Source organism: Melitaea cinxia, chromosome 7 (genome assembly GCF_905220565.1).
Source record: "Melitaea cinxia chromosome 7, ilMelCinx1.1, whole genome shotgun sequence".
NCBI lineage: Eukaryota > Metazoa > Arthropoda > Insecta > Lepidoptera > Nymphalidae > Melitaea > Melitaea cinxia.
This window is the reverse complement of record NC_059400.1, coordinates 14995403-15015788: the sequence shown is the minus strand read 5'-3', so window position 1 is coordinate 15015788 and position 20386 is coordinate 14995403. Positions and strand designations below refer to the sequence as shown.

The 20386-nt window shown below is 34.4% G+C and overlaps 2 protein-coding genes across 4 annotated transcripts in view; one reads left to right on the top strand and one right to left on the bottom strand.

The window, feature by feature from the left end:
- Positions 1-10141, top strand: part of LOC123655403 (set1/Ash2 histone methyltransferase complex subunit ASH2) — a 36679-nt gene extending 26538 nt beyond the window's left edge. Inside the window, exons 5-10 of the mRNA XM_045591216.1 lie at positions 1092-1303; positions 2116-2293; positions 7017-7173; positions 8033-8156; positions 8834-9088; positions 9857-10141. Of these exons, the coding sequence (XP_045447172.1) occupies positions 1092-1303; positions 2116-2293; positions 7017-7173; positions 8033-8156; positions 8834-9088; positions 9857-9961 (1031 nt within the window). The 3' untranslated portion in view covers positions 9962-10141. The remainder of the gene's footprint in view (positions 1-1091; positions 1304-2115; positions 2294-7016; positions 7174-8032; positions 8157-8833; positions 9089-9856) is intronic.
- A 2136-nt stretch (positions 10142-12277) lies between these two features.
- On the bottom strand, positions 12278-13151 carry LOC123655405 (bolA-like protein DDB_G0274169). 3 transcript variants are annotated; one of them, XM_045591220.1, is made up of 3 exons: positions 13025-13151; positions 12721-12911; positions 12278-12491 (listed from the first exon to the last, which is right to left on the bottom strand). In XM_045591220.1, exons 2-3 carry the CDS (start codon positions 12895-12897, stop codon positions 12342-12344), a joined length of 327 nt encoding a protein of 108 aa, XP_045447176.1. In that variant the 5' UTR covers positions 12898-12911; positions 13025-13151; the 3' UTR covers positions 12278-12341. The 3 variants fall into 3 exon arrangements, with proteins under 3 accessions (XP_045447176.1, XP_045447175.1, XP_045447174.1); XM_045591219.1 differs by having other exon boundaries at positions 12988-13149; XM_045591218.1 differs by having other exon boundaries at positions 12983-13148.
- Between the last annotated feature and the right edge of the window lie 7235 nt (positions 13152-20386).

The following is a 20386-nucleotide window of genomic DNA, read 5'->3' as shown; positions in this document are numbered from 1 at the left end:
CTTTTTTTTATCCGTTAAAAATTAAAATAAATTATATGACAAAAACAAATGGCGTTACGTAGGTCTGCGGGTCAGCTAGTATCATGCTTGGTAGAAATTTGGCTCCCATTAGATTTTGGCAGGCCATTGTTTTTAGATTATTTGCGTCTAACCCTGAATCATACAAACATGATACGTATGTACTATCTAACTATACGCTATTCTGACCGTGTTTAACGTATTACATATCCAACACTCCAACGTTACAATATATTGAAATTTCAAGGTTGTTGATTTGCGATAACAAATTGTTGAATTTAAGTTTATATCAAATAAATAGTCACTGGTACGTATATATTTTTGTACCACGTAAATTATCATTTAATAAATGTTTTATATTTATGTATGCTACATATATATAATATCAATATTTATATATATTGTAGTACTTATTTATTTACCTTATAGTATTCGTAGTATGCTCAATCAACCTACACAAAAATTATACAGCTAACAAGTTTGTTTATTTGTTTGTTTATACGCGCTAATTTAAGGAATTACTGGTTCGAATTGAGAAATTAATTTTCAGACTACTTTTGGGTACATGATACGATATAAAAAAATAGAGGTGGTTGTTATAAATATTATGGTCGTAGAACTAAAAATAATATAGTCTATCTAAAATCGGTTATAGTTTTTTTAGTTCACTCGTTTGTCTAGACTAGACGGAGTGCTTTGAGTGATACCGTTACTAACGAGGAAATTATACAATAAGTAGAGTCATGTCTGCGTGGTTTTTTGAACAACTATTGTCGACGTAAAGCTAAGTTAATAATTACTACACAGTCGTTATCAAAATATTGCATATGATCAATTTATGGCGTAGTTTGCAGTAACACTGCTTTTTCACTTCGTTGGTGGTGCAATCGATTTCCGCTCCGAATCTGGGTGTAATCTATATTTATATATGTATCAGCCAGCTGTTACCTAAACAGGCATTACTTGCGTACCTCAGGAACAGACAACCGCGTGTGTATATAAATAAATAAATTTAATTCGGGAACAAAATACGTGATCTAGTAATAAATGATTATTTATTTAATTATTTACAGTCCCACTCAGCGGTAATGTAAAGGGACGTCAGGGAAAGCGGCGCCCAGCGGTGGGACTCGAGGCTAGTGCTCCAGTGGGCAAGAAAGGACGCTCAGCTGATTTGGGAGCTCTAAAATTACCCTCACACGGCTACCCTACTGAGCATCCGTTCAACAAGGACGGCTACAGATACATACTGGCTGAGCCGGATCCCCATGCGCCGTTTAGACAGGTAAAAAGATGATAAAACCAACATACCCCAATTTTTTCTTTAATACTTGTATATTATTGATGCAAATACGTTCCGCTTCTCAAAACCTGTAGTACATTATTACTACATTTTTAAGTTGAATATTACTCACATATTATTACTAAAATTATTAAATAACAAACTTCATGTTAAATGTGAATCAATTAATAAATTGGGGTATCATGCTAAGTGAGACCCATTTTCGAACACTCTTCTTTTTTCTTTTGATTTTTTTAAATGTAATCATTTGGACACAAAATAAAGATATTTTTTTATTATTTTAGCTTCATAAAAGAACGGGGTTTATACAGTTTTAGTACAATTATTATGTCTTTTTTCTTTTTTCATTGTAAAATGTCGGATTACGCTGGAAAAATTATCAGTAGGTATATTTTTCATCTAACAGTCGAAATTAAGGCCCGCTTTTAAAAATAACAAAATTCCTACATAAAAGTTCGTGTCCGTAAACCTTTGTATATTAAAAAGTCCAATAATATTTTGTTTACTAAAAAAAGGCCACAAACAAAAAAGGGTTATCCTTGTAACTTCCGAAAATTACGAATGAACGAATTATATAAAATTTATTTTCTTTAAAAACATTTGTAATTTCTGAACATTTTCATTTGGTGGATTGTACTACTCTACTGACTGGATTTTATTGGTTGTATAGTTGACGAGCCATCAAATTAGATTTAACTTAGCTTCATGATTTATGGGAAAAAAAACTGGTGACGATATGTTATTTTATAAATATATATGGTTTATCGCCATAAACGCCTTTTTTTATTTTAAAGGAATTCGACGAAAGTAACGAATGGAGTGGAAAACCCATTCCAGGCTGGCTCTATCGTTCTCTGTGCCCCGGTATAGTGCTATTGGCGTTACATGACAGAGCTCCGCAGCTGAAGATTTCAGAGGACAGACTAGCGGTGACCGGTGAGAAGGGGTACTGCATGGTTAGAGCGACGCATGGTAAGTTTTTGTTTTAGTTCATATTATATATCGTCGCTGCGCGTGCAAATCCGCGTAAGTACAACTTGTAAAGTCCGCGTATTTGCTTTTTGATGATTTTACAGGAGGAAGAAAAAACTTAATATCTCATCGATTTCAATTCTTATTACCGACTGAACTTAACAGTTAGTTCTTTACAACTATCTTTATTGGAAAATAACGTAAACTTACTCGTAGTTGGCTTAAATTTTGTGTAAAGTCACTTACGCGGTTTTGTTTTAACTAAATACAAAATAAGTAGATTTTTTATTAAAAGTGCGCGGTTTTGAAATAAAACAACTGAGTAAAGGGTTATATTTATTATTAGAAAAATCCAATCTGAAACAATATATTCTAACAAAAATATTATGTATTTAGTATCGAAATCAGTTTACAAAAGGATAATATTATCTATTCATTCATAATTTTTAATAGAGATCTTGTTACAAGAGTTCAGACTTCTTATCAACAAGATCAAAATAATCATCTGAAACTAAAAAATAGTAACTATTTATTATTAACTAAAACACTGTGCATAGGTAAGTACTTACATATCTAATGAAGATAAGAAAAAATCTTTTATAACAATAAGAAACTTGGAGTAACAAAAATAAACCTTTTCCTAGATTCTTCCATAATAATCACTTAACGTTGTTTCAGGTGCTTAAATATTTTTAACTAAAGTTTTCATAAACAAATAATAATCATAACAATAATAATATGTTTGGTATTTGCTCTTAAATTCTAATTAAATTCTGTTAATCACAGCATTTCACAATCAAAATAGTAACTTTAAATTATTTAAAAGGTAAATTATCATAAAAAGCATGGTAGTCTTGAGGTATGACATTCTTCAGCTCCTGTAGGTGATCATACTTTGTCTTGGTAATTGGTTGCCTAGATTTATAAATCGAAGGCATACTGTTAATCAAAGACGTAATCTTCCTTGGTCTTCTAGGCAATGGGACAAAATTATCTGAAAAGTGGAGTTTATAATCTATCGTGCCATTTGGATTATATCTCAGTGCTTTTATATCAATAACACAATGATCACCCGCTCCTCGGCCAGGTCTTATCGATTCATAGATCCGGTAATCCGCAAGACCAAAGTCTTTAAAAAACGTATAATCAGGTGTAATAACTTCATAAGGACTTGGTACTTTTCTGGCCTCCTTTGTTATTGTGGCATATTGTGAAGGTAAAAATATTTCCCGATTTTTCAATTTCCTATCAATCACTGAGTGGACTGAATCAACTTCCATCTGCGTGTGACCTTTCTCCAAGTACTTCTGAGTTATTACTACGTTCCTAGCCATAGCCAGGTGCAACAACGCATTCGATACAACATTATTTCTATTCTGTGCTGTACAACCATCTGTAAATATAACAACGTCCTTGCAATTATTTTCCAGTAATTTAGTTACGTAGTCTACAAAAAAAGATGCGTAAGTAGTGGCTTTAAGGTCGCATGCTGTCTCATCAAACCAGTAACACGTGACTCCATTATTGCCAAGATTATACACGGAAAAGTTATGCACGGCGAGTTTAGTTTTAAAGTAAAGGGCACTGGCATTGAGGAAAGGACATAGTTTGACTGCCTGAAGATCTGCTGTTAATGCATGTATGATTCCTTTTTGTGCTAATTCTTTGTCAGACTGTTTTTCAACTCGAGCTAAGTTTTTTCGTTCGATATGTTTAGCATACTGTTCATCTGATAAATTACCAATTTTGTAAGCACAGCACTGGTCGCAAGCATCTTTTTTTGGTTGAAATAATCCAATATTCTCCTCAAACAAAACGCTTCAAATACTTTTCTAGATGCCACAGGTTTATTTCCCGAAACCGAGTAATCGACATAAAGACGATACAATTGTGATTTTGATTGTATAATTGGTTCTAAGTACAACTTTGACGTAGATTGTCTGCAGTAATGAGACGGTAGTTTCGGTAGGGCAGTTAAATAATTTTTAGCTAATTCTTTTTTGGATATTTTTTGTATGACTTCTGTTTTTTCAGGCTCCTTAATATTTGTCTCATCTCCGAGCCAATAGCGAACCGTCCATTCTTTTATACCCAATGTCTCCAAAAACGTTTTCAGGCAAACTTTTTTATCATTAACTTTTAAATAGTATATTTTAGTATCACGTCGTCTTGAATTTAAGGCCTTGGTTTTTCTAGATGTAGGTTTTTTATCCACCATTGAATATACGTACATTTTTTTTTCTTGCCAAGTCATCTTCCAGTAGTTATTAAATATTTCAGATCGAACTTTTTCTGTTAATTTTGAACAATACATAGCCTTACCACTGAAGCATTTTGTTGACATACATATTGGACCCATTATTCTTGCTGGTTTAGGATCGTTCTGGACAAATTTTGTGCCCTCTTTTTTAAATCCAATGTACTCTTTTCCCATCATTCTCTGTTTTTTATTTTTCATTCTCTTCCAATTATTTTGATCTCCTTTGCGTTTTTTTATATTTTTTTCATTTTCTTCTATTTCCCTTTCGGGAAACCACTCTGTACATTCTGGTGATAATGACTTTAAGTTTGTAATGTCTGATAAGTTGACAAAAAAATTGTCATGAGACGTAAAATCAATGTCATTATTGTGATTTTCTGTTACATCGTTAGATTTAATCGATGTAGGAATATTATAATCTACATTTTGCATCGATTCTGGCGGGTCCAAAATCGTAGTAAGTGTAGTAAACTCGGATGTTAAATTCTCAGATAAAGGTATCTCTTGTGTTAGATTTTGATTCTGAGACAAAGGTGTCGTCACTGGTTGTATTGCAGCTTTATTTTGATAGTTGCATATATTTAATATATCTTTCTTCTTCTGTAATAATATTTTTCGCCTTTCACATAACTCTCGCAAAGTTACGACGTTATCATTAAAATCTGCATTTTCTAAAATAAAGTTTTCTTGGTCCTCCATCATTTGGGTGAGAATGTAAGAATTTATCTATAAATAAAAAATGTATAATTATTTTTTTCAGTAAAATGCAATACCGCGTAACTTAACAAAACAAATAAATCAAGCGATGTCAAAACCGCGTAAATACTTGTTTGGGATTATATTAGTCAGGACTAATAAATTAAAACAGAATTACGTGTAATTTAAATATTCTAGCACGAGCATATTACAAACGAAAAATAATAAACATTTAAAACATACTTACACGGTGGTTAATCACGACAAAATAATTATTTTCGGGAGCACACAGAATTCTCATTAAATTTTTCTCACGGACGTAGTAAATACGCGCACTTGCTTCCAACGTCAGGCCTCCTACTGTTCCGCGGTATTGTTTTGATACCAAAACTGACGTTTCTAATTGGATAATTCAAATTAGATGAAGTCTAATATAAGCCAATAAGCGTTTAGAATCTGCCAGCACGATATTTGAATTTTGCGCGTTTTGCAGTTACGCGGTATTTACAAACTGCTCTTACGCGGTTTCGCACGCGCAGCGACGATATATATATAGGTCAGCAAATAAGCGTACGGTCCACCTGATGGTAAGCGATTACCGTAGCTTATAGACGTCTGAAAACACCAGAAGCATTATAAGCGCGGTGCCGATCTTACTCCCGACCCTCACCAGAAGCTCTGGTCCCCTCACTCATCACAGGAATACAACACTGCTTGAGAGCAGTAATATTTAGCTGTGATCTTCTGTAAGATTGTGGTACTTCCCCAGACGGGCTGCTCCAGATTTTGAGCAGGGTAATTATATCCTGCTGTGCCCTACCTCAATGAAAAAAAAAAAAATAGAAAAAAAGATATATGTAAAGCTCAAAATTATTTATTTTTCGCTACAGTTAAATAATGATTGCCTTTTTTTAACACACTGTAAAGACGGTATATGACTGTAAAGATGATAGCAATACTATTTAGCTCCGATCTTCTGTAATATGGAGTTACTACCCAAGTCGGGCTGCTACAAATTTTGATATTTCCTGCTGTGCTTTACCACGATTTCCACCTTTGCCTTTGAAAACGGTAGTTTTTCTATGTTTTATAATTCAATGCCATAAATTTTAATGTCAAAGCATTTTTGCGTCTGAGAGGAAACTAAAAGTATCATTTACTAGCACAGATTTTTTTTTAATTTTTAGGCATAGTCTTTGTACTGAAAATACCAAACACAAAAAAAAAAAAATAAAGTATCCAATGTTTACGCGAATTTCACTCATTACAATGAAACAACTTTTTCGGATTTCGGATCGCGGTTTATGAAGGTTTTTAGATGCCCAACGTTTCGGATGCTTTACAGCAACCATGGTGGCCTGAGACCCGTGACCGAAAAAGTTGTTTCATTATAAAAAAGTATCCAATTTGATTTCAGTCGTACGGAAGTTATGCGCGTACATACGTTTCAGCGATTTATATTTAACCGACTTCGAAAAGGAAAAAATTCACATTTCATTTTCACACGTCACTGTATTTTTTTATGTGTGTTATCCTCACACCTCATTTTGTTACTAGGTGCTTGTCACGTGGTCCCACTTAAATTCATGTGATGATGTGATGAAATCAGTTCGATGTAATTGAACTCGGTTTTTTCCATTTCCGAGCAAACACAATAATATTATAAATGTCCTTATGGTGCAATTAACACTAGACATTCAAATTAAACGGAAAAGGATAACCGACAAATAAAACGGCTGTTTCAACTAGTTATTTAAAATGGCCCAGGTGTGTCCCGTGGTACGTGGTACTGGGAGGCCACGGTAGAAGAGATGCCGGAGGGCGCGGCCACTCGTCTGGGCTGGGGCCGGCGATACGCTAACTTACAAGCACCTCTTGGATACGACAAGTTTGGATATTCATGGCGCAGTCGGAAGGGCACGAGGTGAGTCGTGTATAGGGACCATAGTACAGTGTACACAATGTACACTCAGCTAGGTCTACCCGTGCCATTTACTGTACACTGGGCGTTATTCCAACCTGTGCTGTTTACGGGGCGCTAATTAAACCTTTATTACTTACTGTTATATTGGACGTTATTTCAACCTGTGCTGCTTACTGTACACTGGGCGTTATTCACACCCTTTGCTGCTTACTGTACACTGGGCGCTAGGTCAACCTGTGCTGCTTACTGTACACTGGACGTTATTCCAACCTGTTTTGCTTTCTGAACACTGGGTGTTATTCCAACCTGTGCTGCTTACTGGGCGTTAATCCAACCTGTGCTACTTAGTGTGCACTGGGTGAAAATCAAAATAAAAAATTACTTTATTGAAATAGGCTTCAAAAGCACTTTTGAAAGTCATTTTACATATTAAAATTATATTTGACGTATTTAATTAATAGTAGTTTAAAGTGTAGACTCTGCAGAGAAGAATCGGCAAGAAACTCTGCAGATCGATTTTTTTTTCACCAATAAAAAAAAAATATAGCACTAGGTCCTGAAGCATGCGGCCCACTTGATAGTAAGCGGATACCGTCCCCTGACTTGTAGACACTTGCAGAACCAGAAATATCGAAAACGCGTTGCCGACCCTACCCAAGACCCTGTCTAGTAGCTCTGGTCTCCTCACTCACCACAGAAACACAACTATTGAGGTCAGTGTTATTTAGTTGTGATCTCCTGTGAGGTCAAGGTTCCCCAGACGGTCTTCTCCAGATTTGGAGCAGGATATGCTCGTATTCTGCTGTGCCCAATGTTAATGAAATTGTAAAGTAAATACTCAATACATGTTAAATTTCAGGTTTCACGAGTCCCGCGGGAAGCACTACAGTCCGGGCTATGGGGAAGGAGATACACTGGGTTTCCTTATAATAATGCCAGACAGCGCTTCCACTAAGTACACACCCAACACATACAAAGATAGGGTGAGTTGATGACATTATTTACTTATAAGTATTGATGACATTATTTATTAATTTATTTTATTTTATGGGTACATCCACAGAATACGTATAAAACATTATGTAAATAATTGATTACGATTCATCCTGTGACATCCCATTGCTGGGCATAGGACTTTAGGCCGCCTCCAAGTAGAAAAAGGATCAGAGCTTAATCCACCACGCTGCTTCACTTTGGGTTGGCAGGTATCTTCACTACTATGAGTAACGATCGCTATCAGGTGTACATGATAACAACCGGGACCGACGGCTTAACGTGCTCTCCGAGGCACGGGGAGGGGGAGGAGACCCACAAGGACAGACATGCAAATCGGAAAGAAATATTTGTACAAAGACAAATATCCTTCTCGAGCGGGAATTGAACCCGCCAATATGCCGGTATGTTGGTGGTGCTTGAAAAATTCCATCCAGCCTTTTCTTTCTATTAAAAAGTTTATTTTTATTAAAATATTTTGCATTGTATCTTTTTTTGAATGATATATTTCCCATACAAAGCGAGAAAAATATGTTAAAATATGTATTGCACATCATGAATTTCATCACGCCTCTTGCCCTCGTTTTTCTTGTGCAATGAAAAGATTAAAAAATAAAAATATACTTACTGTTAATTATATAATTGTAACAAAATTGAATTTTTACAGCCCCTAGTCAAATTTAAGAGTCACCTTTATTACGAAGATAAGGACAATATCCAGGAATCTCTCAACAATCTCAAGCTGCTGCCCGGCAGTAAGATATTCTATTTTAAAAACGGAGAATGTCAAGGGGTGGCGTTCGCAGATGTCTACCAGGGTTGCTACTACCCTACTGTTTCTTTGCATAAAAATGTCACTGTTAGTGTCAATTTTGGACCAAATTTCAAGTTTCCACCATCGACGGAGTACAATTTTAGACCGGTTTGTATATTTTAAAAACATTCGCTAAGATTTCTATGAAAAAGGAAGTTTTTTTATTTAATAATTCATTATACATACTTCGACCAGCTTGTTGGCGCAGTTTGTAGTGACTCTGCTTTCTGCTCTGGAGTTATGGGTTCGATTCCTACCTCCGAGTCTGGGTCTAGTATATATATTTATTATTTATATGTATATTTATCGAATATATATATAGCTACAATAGTCAGGGGTTACCTATAACACAAGCATTAAGTTGCTTACCTTAGGACCTTTTTTCTGGTCACTCAAACAATAATTCTGTTTGAAACAATTTCGAAATTCTTTTTTTAACTGAAAGCTGGTGGGTGTCATGTGATCCCATTTAAATTTAATCGAGATCTGACAATTACATTTTGAGTTATATCTAATAATGCGTATTTACTTAATATTTTTTCGTCTACTTACGTTGCATTACTTGTCGATGTTAATTACATCGATCTAAGTGTAAACAATTTTTAATATCATATCAAAAATCGACCGTTCCAGCGGGGATCGAACCTGCATCTCCGACTTACCGTGCTTTAGCCAATTAAGCTATGGAACGATGTATCAGCTAGATCGAAATTTTTGATTTGATGATTTTATATTCGGTCTAAGCGACCGTGGCGCCGTCTATCCGTATATAAAGTAGCTGTATATAAAAAAAATCTAAGTGTTTTTTTTTCGTTCGCAAGCAAGCACAATTCATTATATTTTAAAGCAATAATTTTTATTTCATTATATTTGCAGATGTCAGAAAAGGCTGAAGAGGCGATCTGCGAACAAACAATGGCAGACTTGTTGTTTCTTACAGAAAACGAGGGGAGACTACGTTTAGACACTTTCAATCTCTGATACAACTAACACCGTTAAACGGTGTTATTATTATATTCATAAGACATTGAAAAAAACTACTTTACTAATATTTGTGAGTGAGCATCTGTGTATAATGAAGGAACACTAAAATTATTTGTGTAAAAAATAAGTGATTTGTAGATGACATCCAAATTGCGTCAAATAGATCTGATTGTAATATTTAAATTAAAAAAGAAAACAACTATGCATGTGCTATATTTTCATGGCAAATAGATTCGTAATCCTATGTACATATTATTATATCTGTATGTATATGTCAGTATTTTAGACAAACTCTGGCGGTTTGTGGGTTCGATTCCCGCTAGGAATGGATATTTGTATTCATACAAATATTTCTTTCCGGCTTGGATGTCTGTCCTTGTGGATCTTCCCACTGTGCCTTGAAGAGCACGTTAAACTGTCGGTAACCCATTGGTATCATGTACACCTGATAGTGATCGTTACTCATAATATATACACCAACCTGTGGTGGAACAGCGTGGTGGATTAAGCTACGATCCTTCTCCTACATGGGGAAGGAGGCCTATGCCCAGCATTGGGATGTTACAGGTTGAATTAAGTCAGTATTGTTATTTTATTACACATTAATTTAGTGGAAAGTTTTATTATACTACAAGAATTCTTGGCCTAATAGTATTTGTTTAGATTAATATTGTCTGGATAATTCTGATTTTTTGAAAATGCATACCAGGTGTCCACTAGTCTAATATTATACAACTACAAAATAAATAAGCTGATATGGGTTAAAATTTGGATTGAATCCTGTATTATTTAATGTTAAATTAGTCTTAAAATTGTTCTTATTCTCGACTTTGTTTAAGAAATATACATATTTCGAAGATAAAATTCAAACATGCAAACATGTTATGCTTTATACGTTCAATTCTTCGTCACAAATGAAGACAGTATTATTATTTACTTCAGAACATCAGCTACAGAATATTGGCTTAAGATATTGATAAGTGATTTACATGGTATCTATTATGGCCTATATCATGTGTTGAGTAAATGATTGCATATTGCAAGTACATATTAGAATTAACTGTTTTATAAATCTGTTTGTAATAAGCATAATTATGTAAGATGTAAAATATAGTTTGTATAATAATACTTTTTATTATACACATTTAAGTAATAAAAACAGTAAATAATAAATAAATGTGTTTCAATTATGTTTATATATATATATATTATATATATGTGTTGATTTGATGCAGTATTAAATGGACAGTTTAAAACGGGCATATTTAGTAGACAAGAGACAACAGTCACTAGTTTTCCATCCCACAAGGCTCCAAATCTACAGCCTTCAAAGCATTTATCACGTTTGAACTTAAAAAACAGTATGAGTTGTATCTTAATATATATAAATCTCGTGTCACAATGTTTGTCCTCAATGGACTCCTAAACTACTTAACCGATTTTAGTCAAATTTGCACACCGTCTGCAGTTTGATCCAACTTAAAAGATAGGCTATATTTTATTTTGATATATTATGTTATTATTATATTTCAGAAAAAAATAAGGTGATACGAAGTTCGCCAGGTCAGCTAGTAGTTTTATAAAAAACAACCATTAATCAAAACATTTTTTGTAATGTCATTACCGTGTAGAACTTCTTAATCATTTATGCGGGCTCACCTCTGATTTAACTCAGTGCTTCAGTTCTATGTGTGTATAAACTGTTGGCAAAACTTGACTTTCTTAAAAGAAAATGTCTATAAAATCTTCCAATTTATAATTTCTGTCATTTTCAACGTTTTGAGTATGTGAGGTATCAGGTAAGTATTTAGAGCTTAAAATATAAGAATGTATCAAAGTGACAAATAAAACAAATTAGGAATATAAATAATGTACGAAAATTAACATAACAAACATCCACGAAGATTTTTTCACTTTTGTAGTAAATTTTTAAGAAACTTCCTGTTATGCTTTTAAACCTTATCCTTAATACTAACTCAACATTAGGTACTCTTTTTGTACAAATGTTCGAAAGATATTTTTGGTGCGGCTTTAAAGCAAAGAAAGTATAAATAGTCAACAAACTCAAAGAAAATAATAGAATTACAAAATGCAAGACTATATGAGAAAAATATACCAGTGTTTGATAAAATAAAGTTATCGGCTATGCAAATTTAAAATTATATTTTCCTTTTGAGAGTTAATAAATTGATGTTTCTAATACTTTGAAAACTGTGTTCTGCAATATATTTAAAAAATATGAATATGAAAACTCAAGTTCTATTATATTAAAAAAAAAACATATCCTATTTGAAAAAAAATTTATAATTCATGTACTTATATAATAGCTTTTATTCTAATATTCATAAAATATTAACAAATTTATATATATAGGGTTTTATTTGCCAAATCCACCTCTACAATTAGGGCTACTTTCAATAACTTTGTCACTCTCTGCCCATTGCTGTGGGGTTTTCGCTACAATGGACAAAGCATGAACACCATTTTGTAATTCCTCTTTCAGTATATCGTTAACTAGCCGATGTCTCTGAAATATACAACAAACAATTTTAAGATCAAAAATATTTCCGTGTTTTCAAATTGAAAAATAACAAAATTAAGCATAATTCAGCAATTTTGCTTTCAATCTGCTCTAATTATTGGTCTTTGACGATGACAAATGACGATTTATTTAACGACGATTTAAAGTCTATCATTATAAAAAAGCTTTGTAGTTTTCATGTAATAAATAGTTGTTTATTTACAACTAAACTTACCTTTATTAAAGCTAATCCATCGAACTTATCGGAAACAACAACAACTTTGAAATGTGTCTCTGCACCTTTCGGGACATTGTGCATATAGGACTCATTAATAACTTCTAAGTGTTTCGTTTGCAAAACATTTTCAAGCTTCGTTTTTATAGAATTTGCAATTATCCCTGCTGTACTCATTGATCTTGAATAACCTGTGAAATATTTTACAAATAACATAAAAGTACTAATAAATTAACGAAAACAAATAATAGCGCCATACTACCCAACCGAAATACGTAATGCATAAATAACGTTCTAGTCTTACGTATAACAGAAACTAGTAAAGAAAAACAAATTATTTTAAAGTCAGTTCAGTTCTTTGCTTATTGCTTAATGGCTTTTATAAAAGTCAGCTGATAGTGTTGTTTTTATGTCAGAATTTCGTTTTGGTTTCAGCCGTCATTCTGTCAACATGGCAAGTCTCAAGTGACATTTATGACATGTTAAGAAATTGTTCTGAATTTTGTTAAAATGTTATTGGGATCGCCTAGTCTTTACACAATTAATATTTTATATTTAATTTATAATTATTTAAAGTATTCAGTAGCATAAAAATTAAGTAATCCTCATCGATTAAAATACTTTAGTTTTCTTAAGTATTTCATCTTAATTATGATTCTCCTTTGCACCTTTGAATGAAAAAATGCGTACAAAAATATCATTATATCGCGGGTTTCACTGTGTCGGTCTCGCTTCCTTTGCTGTGCCGTGGCTTGGATCATTATAATATCTGTTTCTTGTACTGTAGCGGATATCCGATAGTTTCAGTTAAGATTACGAGGCCCCTAACGTTCTAAGATTTAGTTTTAAATTTTTAATATTTCTTGGTATTCTGTAAGTATATCATGGTTATTGTAACTATAATGCGACGATCTTTAATTCTATAGCGTAGCGTGTTAGATATATAAGGCAATAACCAATTCAGTGTTATTTCAGCTGTAAATAGAATGGAATACCTATCTACGCGTGATGTATAATACACTATAACGCATCTCCAGCTGATTGAAATGGCTGAAAACAACCAATCAATGTGTACGATTTTATTTTTGTGTTACCCACACATTAGGAATTCTAAACATTTTTGAATATCACATCGAAAATTGACCGCTCCAGCGGGGATCGAACCCGTGTCTCCGACTGACCGTGTCGGCGCTCTAGCCAATTAAGCTATGGAACGATGTACCCGCTAGATCGAAATTTCTGACATGATGATTTTTATTTTCGGTTTAAGCGAACCGTGGTGCCGTCTATGGTGAGTTCTTTACAGAGACCCGTAACTATTCAGTTTCATATTACAATGAAAATCTTTGCATATAATATATATTGAAATAGCATAAAGCAAATCTCAGCAGCAAATTTCATGGCTTTTTACTTTTAAAACCTTCTCTATTGACCTTGGTTATGACAATATACATTTTAATCTAATCATGATCACCATTCAGTCAGTAACATTGCACTGATTGGTATAGGCCTCCGCGGTTTTATAAGTGCATTATTTTTAAGCCGACCGATGGCGGGATAACCATCCAACTGCTGGCTTTGAAATACACAGGCCGAAGACGGGCAGCAGCGCTTTCGGTGCGACAAAGCCAGCCCTGCGGTCACCAACCCGCCTGCCCAGCGTGGTGACTATGGGCAAAACACATGAGGTTACGCCATTTTTGGCGCAAACTTGTGGAGGTCTATGACAAGCAGTGGACATCGATAGGCTGAAGTGATGATGATGGTGATGATTATTTTTTTGTAGCATGAGTTTAAATAAAAAATAAATAAAAGTATAATTAATATCATCAATAGATTACGTACTTATCTATACTATAAAGCTGAAGAGTTTGTTTGTTTGCTTGAACGAGCTACTCTCAGGAGCTACTGGTTCGATTTGAAAAATTCTTTCAGTATTAGATAGCCCATTTATCGAAGAAGGCTATAGGATATCATCACGCTAAGACCAATAGGGTCGGAGTCCACGCGGATGAAGTCGCGGGCAGAAGCTAGTTTACAGATGAAATTTAAAACATGGACATAATACGTTTTTTTTTTACTTTCGTATCTGACAAAGAGAGGAATACGAATTGATTAACGTAAAATTAAGGTACAGTTAGTAATGACTTAGTATTTTAGGATTTTGAAAGTCTAGTCATTTAGTCCAACCTTTTAATATTGAATGGGATTGAATGCCCATACTTTCTACTTACACATTAAATAAATTACGTCACTGAATACGAAGTGCGCCAAAGTGCCAATTCATATTAAGCTCAAAGATTTGAACTTGCATTTATAAGATTGAAAAGAAGTTATGACGTTCAGAAATCCCCTGCAAAAGAACTATGAGCGCCAAATCCTTCCGAGCCATAAAACGATATTAACTTTTCCCCTTACATTTTTTTATTGAGTTTGATGGATTGATTTTTCATTGGATATTTGGGCAACTTTGTTTTTCCGATCTGTCCCATTCCTTTGATATATAGCGCGATCAAATAATGCCAGTTGTATTTTACACTTGCCAATCTTTTTATGAGGTTTGCGCGATTGGTTTGTTTCGCTTCAGGAAAGGAATAAGGACAAAAAAATAACACCATTCATCATTTTTATGGACATAATTTTCTGTCTATTGAATTAGAGACGAAAATAGCACACATCGTTTTATTGAAGGGTTAGGAAAAATGTACATAGGTATAAGTATATATTTATTTTATTTGAGAAAACGATTCTCGAAGTTGTACTGATAGGTTAGAGCGGTACCAGGTTCAGTCTATGTCTTTGATAATAGTTTGTATAGAATAGGTCGATGTTTGGCGTCTTCTGGGTGTTTGTGTTTGCATAATTTTTCCATTCCCCAATAAAATTTAATTCTATTTTTGTATTTATCATTTATTAAAATATGTTATAGCAAGAAGGTTAAAATATAATATTTTTATTTATTTATACTTCATTATACACCACAACTACATGCTGCACATTAAACAAATTTTAAAATATCGTTGTTGATCGAGACAGAATTACTGTTTAAATTGTGCAATACATTTAAGCTTAATCATTACAGCCTTTACAGTCCACTGCTGGACATAGGCCTCCACAAGTTTACGCCAATAATGGTGTGAACTCAAGTGTGTTGCCTATAGTCATCACGTTGGGCAGGCGGGTTGGTGACTGCAGGGCTGGCTTTGTTGCACCGAAGTCGCTGCTTCCCGTCTTCGGCCTGTGTATTTCAAAGTTAGCAGTTGTATGGTTATCCCGCCATCGGTCGGCTTTTTAAGTTCCAAGGTGGTAGTGGAACTGTGTTATCACCTAGTCGCCTCTTACGATACCCACGGGAAGAAAGGGGGTGGCTATATTCTTTAATGCCGTAACCACACAGCAAAAAAAACACACACACACCGTAAAACACAGTAAAAATATAGAACAAGATTATTTTTAAGTTATGCTTAGATTCCTCCCCTATCCGAAATTATCTGAAACTTATATAGCTGTTTCTGGTATGGTAACGGATATCTGATAGTTCCAGTTAAGGTTATGAGGCCCCGAACATCCTAAGGTTGAGTCTTAATATTTCTTGGTATTCTGTAAGAATATCATGGTTCGTGTTACTGTAATGTGATGATCTTTAATTTTATAGCGTAGCGTGTTAGATCAATAAGAAAAGTACTTGATAGATCACAATTAAAATTTAAATTATCGAAATCAGTCCGCCCAATCAAGTTCTGAGGTATACATAGTACGATCGAATTGATAACTTTTTCGAAAGCTGTTTAATAAAATATAATTCATTTTCTAAATGAAATCTCTCATCATCATTTATTTCTACAACACTAATTTTGCATTTTTAATTAAAAATAATTTACGCACAAACAGGGACAACGATTTCACTTGCACATTGGGATAAGTCCCCTAAGGACACAAAGGCCTTACAAACATTCAATGGGTAAGATTTAATATTCAGAGTACCCGTTAACGTTCGTTCAATGCAGTTGTCAACGTCATCCTTGACGAGTGCTGCCACGGCTCCCAACGCTTCTAACATTTCTAGCGCATCCAATATCCGCTTTTATGACTCCACCAGATAATAGTGTAGCGAATTACCTGCTCTCGTACTATGTGCTATAAAATGACGGGCTCTGTCTACCTCGTGACCTAATTAAGTTCATCATTGGCATTCTTTGACATTGAATTGTTGTCTTAATTTAATTAGTATTTCTGTAAAAATAATGGTGAAAATTTGATTAACATAATACAATACGCATTGACAGGGTAGTGATTAATTAACTTTTATTACATAATTATATTTGTCATTGGAAGTTTTTATTTTTCTTTCGGTTCGGGACCAGGGTCAGCACGCGGTTACAATACTTATGGTTTTACACGTAACATTACATATGTGTAATAATTATATAAAGGAGTCAAATCCTTATCTCAGAAATAAAACGTAGTTTGTAGGAATAAAACAGAATTATATTTCGACACAACCTTCTCACAGCTCGGTACAAAGTAAAGTGACTCGACATCTTTGCTGTCAGTTGATTCCGACAGATCGAATGACCGACATTAATCATTTGATTACTTGTTTGCAATGATTAGTCAATGTGACTAATCATTGCTTACAAAATGTTTAAAAAAAATAACTTAAGAATTATATATTAATTAAATTAACCTTACAGCTCGGCCATCCTTTGCAAGTGAGTCCTCTCACTTTTACGTGTAATAATCATATACCTTTTTAATTTAAATAATCCTTCGCAACACTTTTTTAACAAAATCAAAAATTTAACAAAATCACCCAAGAGAGCGAGAAAGCATAGCAAAGAAAAAAAGTAATAATAACAAAATAAAATACACTAATTAAATCTATACCTTAAATAAAATACCTTAATTAATCATAGTACAATTCTCGTCTGAAGTTCATAATTTAAAATACAAATATTTATCTATCTCTTATCAAAAATCTCAAGTCTATATTTCTATTATCTTATTATCCTGCACAGTTTGTCACAATCTGCGGTCATCTGTGCGACACCATCATGGTACCACTCTCAATCTGCACTGACCTCTGACAACTAGCTGTGCTTACAATAATAAAAATAAGATCATAATCTTGCAATCATCTGTGCGACATCGGACTCGATGCCATTCTCAATCTGCACTGATTGCTCATAAAGTCTAAATAATAAAGTAATTCTCACCAGTAACACACACAATCTAACATCTAATCAAAAATAAGTATTAGAGTAAAAAAACTAATATAACGAATGAATACAAAATTAATTATTATGTTCACTCATCGGTTGCATCGGTATTGTTACCCTGCTCACTTTCAGTGTCACTGGAATAACCAGTAAAGTTCATCCAGGGATGAATTTTGTCTAAAGCGATAACATTTTCATATCTTTTATTCCCTTTTCTCGTTAAGGTGGTATCTTCAACCAAAAACCGATCATTTGGCAAAAGTTTTAAAATTCTATAGGGCCCTTGAAATTTAGGGATCAGTTTTTTTTAGATTTTCCTATGTGGTCTTTATCGATAACGGTTCTTTCAATCCTAACAAGGTCACCTACCTTATAACTAGTTTGTCTTTTTCTATGTTTGTTAAATTGCTTTTGAACGTATTCTTGTTGTTTCTCTATTTTATTTTTAGTATCTGATCTCAACTGCATCAGATCATCGCCAGTAACCTGCTCGTATGTTTCATCAATCACGTCAATCAACAGGTTTTCTGAGGCACTAACTAATTTACACCCAAATAATAATTCAGAGGGACTTTTACCCGTGCTTTTATTGACCGTTGTATTAATTCCTAATTGTATATCACCGATGTATTCGTCCCATATGCTATCATTACCTCCATGACACTTTGTACTTAAGGCATCTGAGATAGTGCGGCTAAATCTTTCCACCTGCCCATTCGCTCTCGGGGTCGCTACGGCATTCAGTATATGTTTAATTTTAGTTTCGTCCATAAAATCTTTGAATTTTGCACTAGTGAAGCAAGAACCGCGATCTGTTATAAGGCGTGAAGGTAAGCCAAAAAAACTAAAGTGCTGTTTAAATACCTTCATCGCGGTTGTAGTTTTTGTATCCTTAACAGCAGTTATATTAATAAACTTGGTAAATGCATCTATAATAACTAACAAGTACATGTTTCCCCTTTTTGAACGAATGAACGGCCCTAAATGATCCGCGTGAATGGTATGGAAGGGTTTTTCTAATTTGGGTATTGGGTGAAGCATTCCTTCCTTAGGGCCACCTGGTGCCTTGTGATGCGCACATTCCAGACACGAAGTCACGTACTTTTTAGTAAATTTACGCATTTTAGGAAACCAAAATACACCTTTTAATCGGCTTAGTGTTTTCTCATAGCCGAAATGACCAACGTCGTCGTGGTTCATGCGCAGCACCTGCCACCTACAGCCCCTTGGAACCACCCATCTCAATCCCTCATCTAAAAATCGATAGACGCGACTACCTTTTAACTGATAATTTTTACGAACGTCTGCAACAAATTTAGTACTATCATCTTCTAGTGTGTCCTTTATACGCCTTATCTCACTATCATCATCCTGTACGGTGGCGATCCAATCGCATATATCTACATGTAAAACATCAATTACGTGTTCGGAAATTTCATCAGTAGGCTCAGCTACAGGACCACGACTCAAGGCATCTACGTGGCTCATTCGGGAGCCCGGTCTGTACTCAATTTCACAGTCGTACTCCTGAAGTTGAACCTACCAGCGAGAAATTCGGGGTATAACGTCTCTTTTGGTTAAAGTGGTACGAAGCGCATTACAGTCCGTCACTATCTTGAACTTCAAACCCAATAAATAAACACGAAAACGGCTTAGAGAAGAAATAACCGCCAAAGTTTCTAACTCAAATGAGTGAAACTTCTGTTCATCCGCTGACGTTTTGCGACTATAATAAGCCACAGGTCTCAACAAACCATCAACACCCCTTTGCATTAGAATTCCAGCTACCCCAATTTTAGAAGCATCGGTGTGCAATTCTGTTTCTAATTTTGGATCGTATAAGGCTAAAATAGGGCGCTCTATCAATTTTGTCTTTAAGACTTTGAAAGCTTCTTCTTCCCTCTCAGTCTACCTCCACTCAAATTTTAATCTCATTAGGTCTGTTAGAGGGCGGGCTAGGAGAGCAAAATCTTTAACAAACCTACGGAAGAAACTAGCGAGACCTATAAATCGCCTAACGTCATGAACACTTTTTGGGGTTGGAAAGTTACTAATGGCCATGGTTTTGCGTGTACCTGGGCGAATACCATTACCACTAACGTGAAATCCTAAGAATTCTAGTTCGGTACAGAAAAAGTTACATTGACTACCTAGATCAATATAACCTTGAATTGTATCTCCGTTGATTTTAAGATTCAATAAATATTTAGAATCACTACAGTCATTTGTCACGATACGCATAACATCCTTGTCCTTACTTGTATCATTTTTATCTAAAGATCTTGTCGGTAACCTGGGGCAGTTTATAGTTAAGTGTCCCAGCCTATTGCAAACGTTACATTTTAATATCCTTTTTGTGCATTTAGTACTAAAGTGACCCGGTTCATTGCAGTTATAACAAATGACTGGCGTTTTTTTTTGTAATTTTGACATTCTAGACTCGTTAC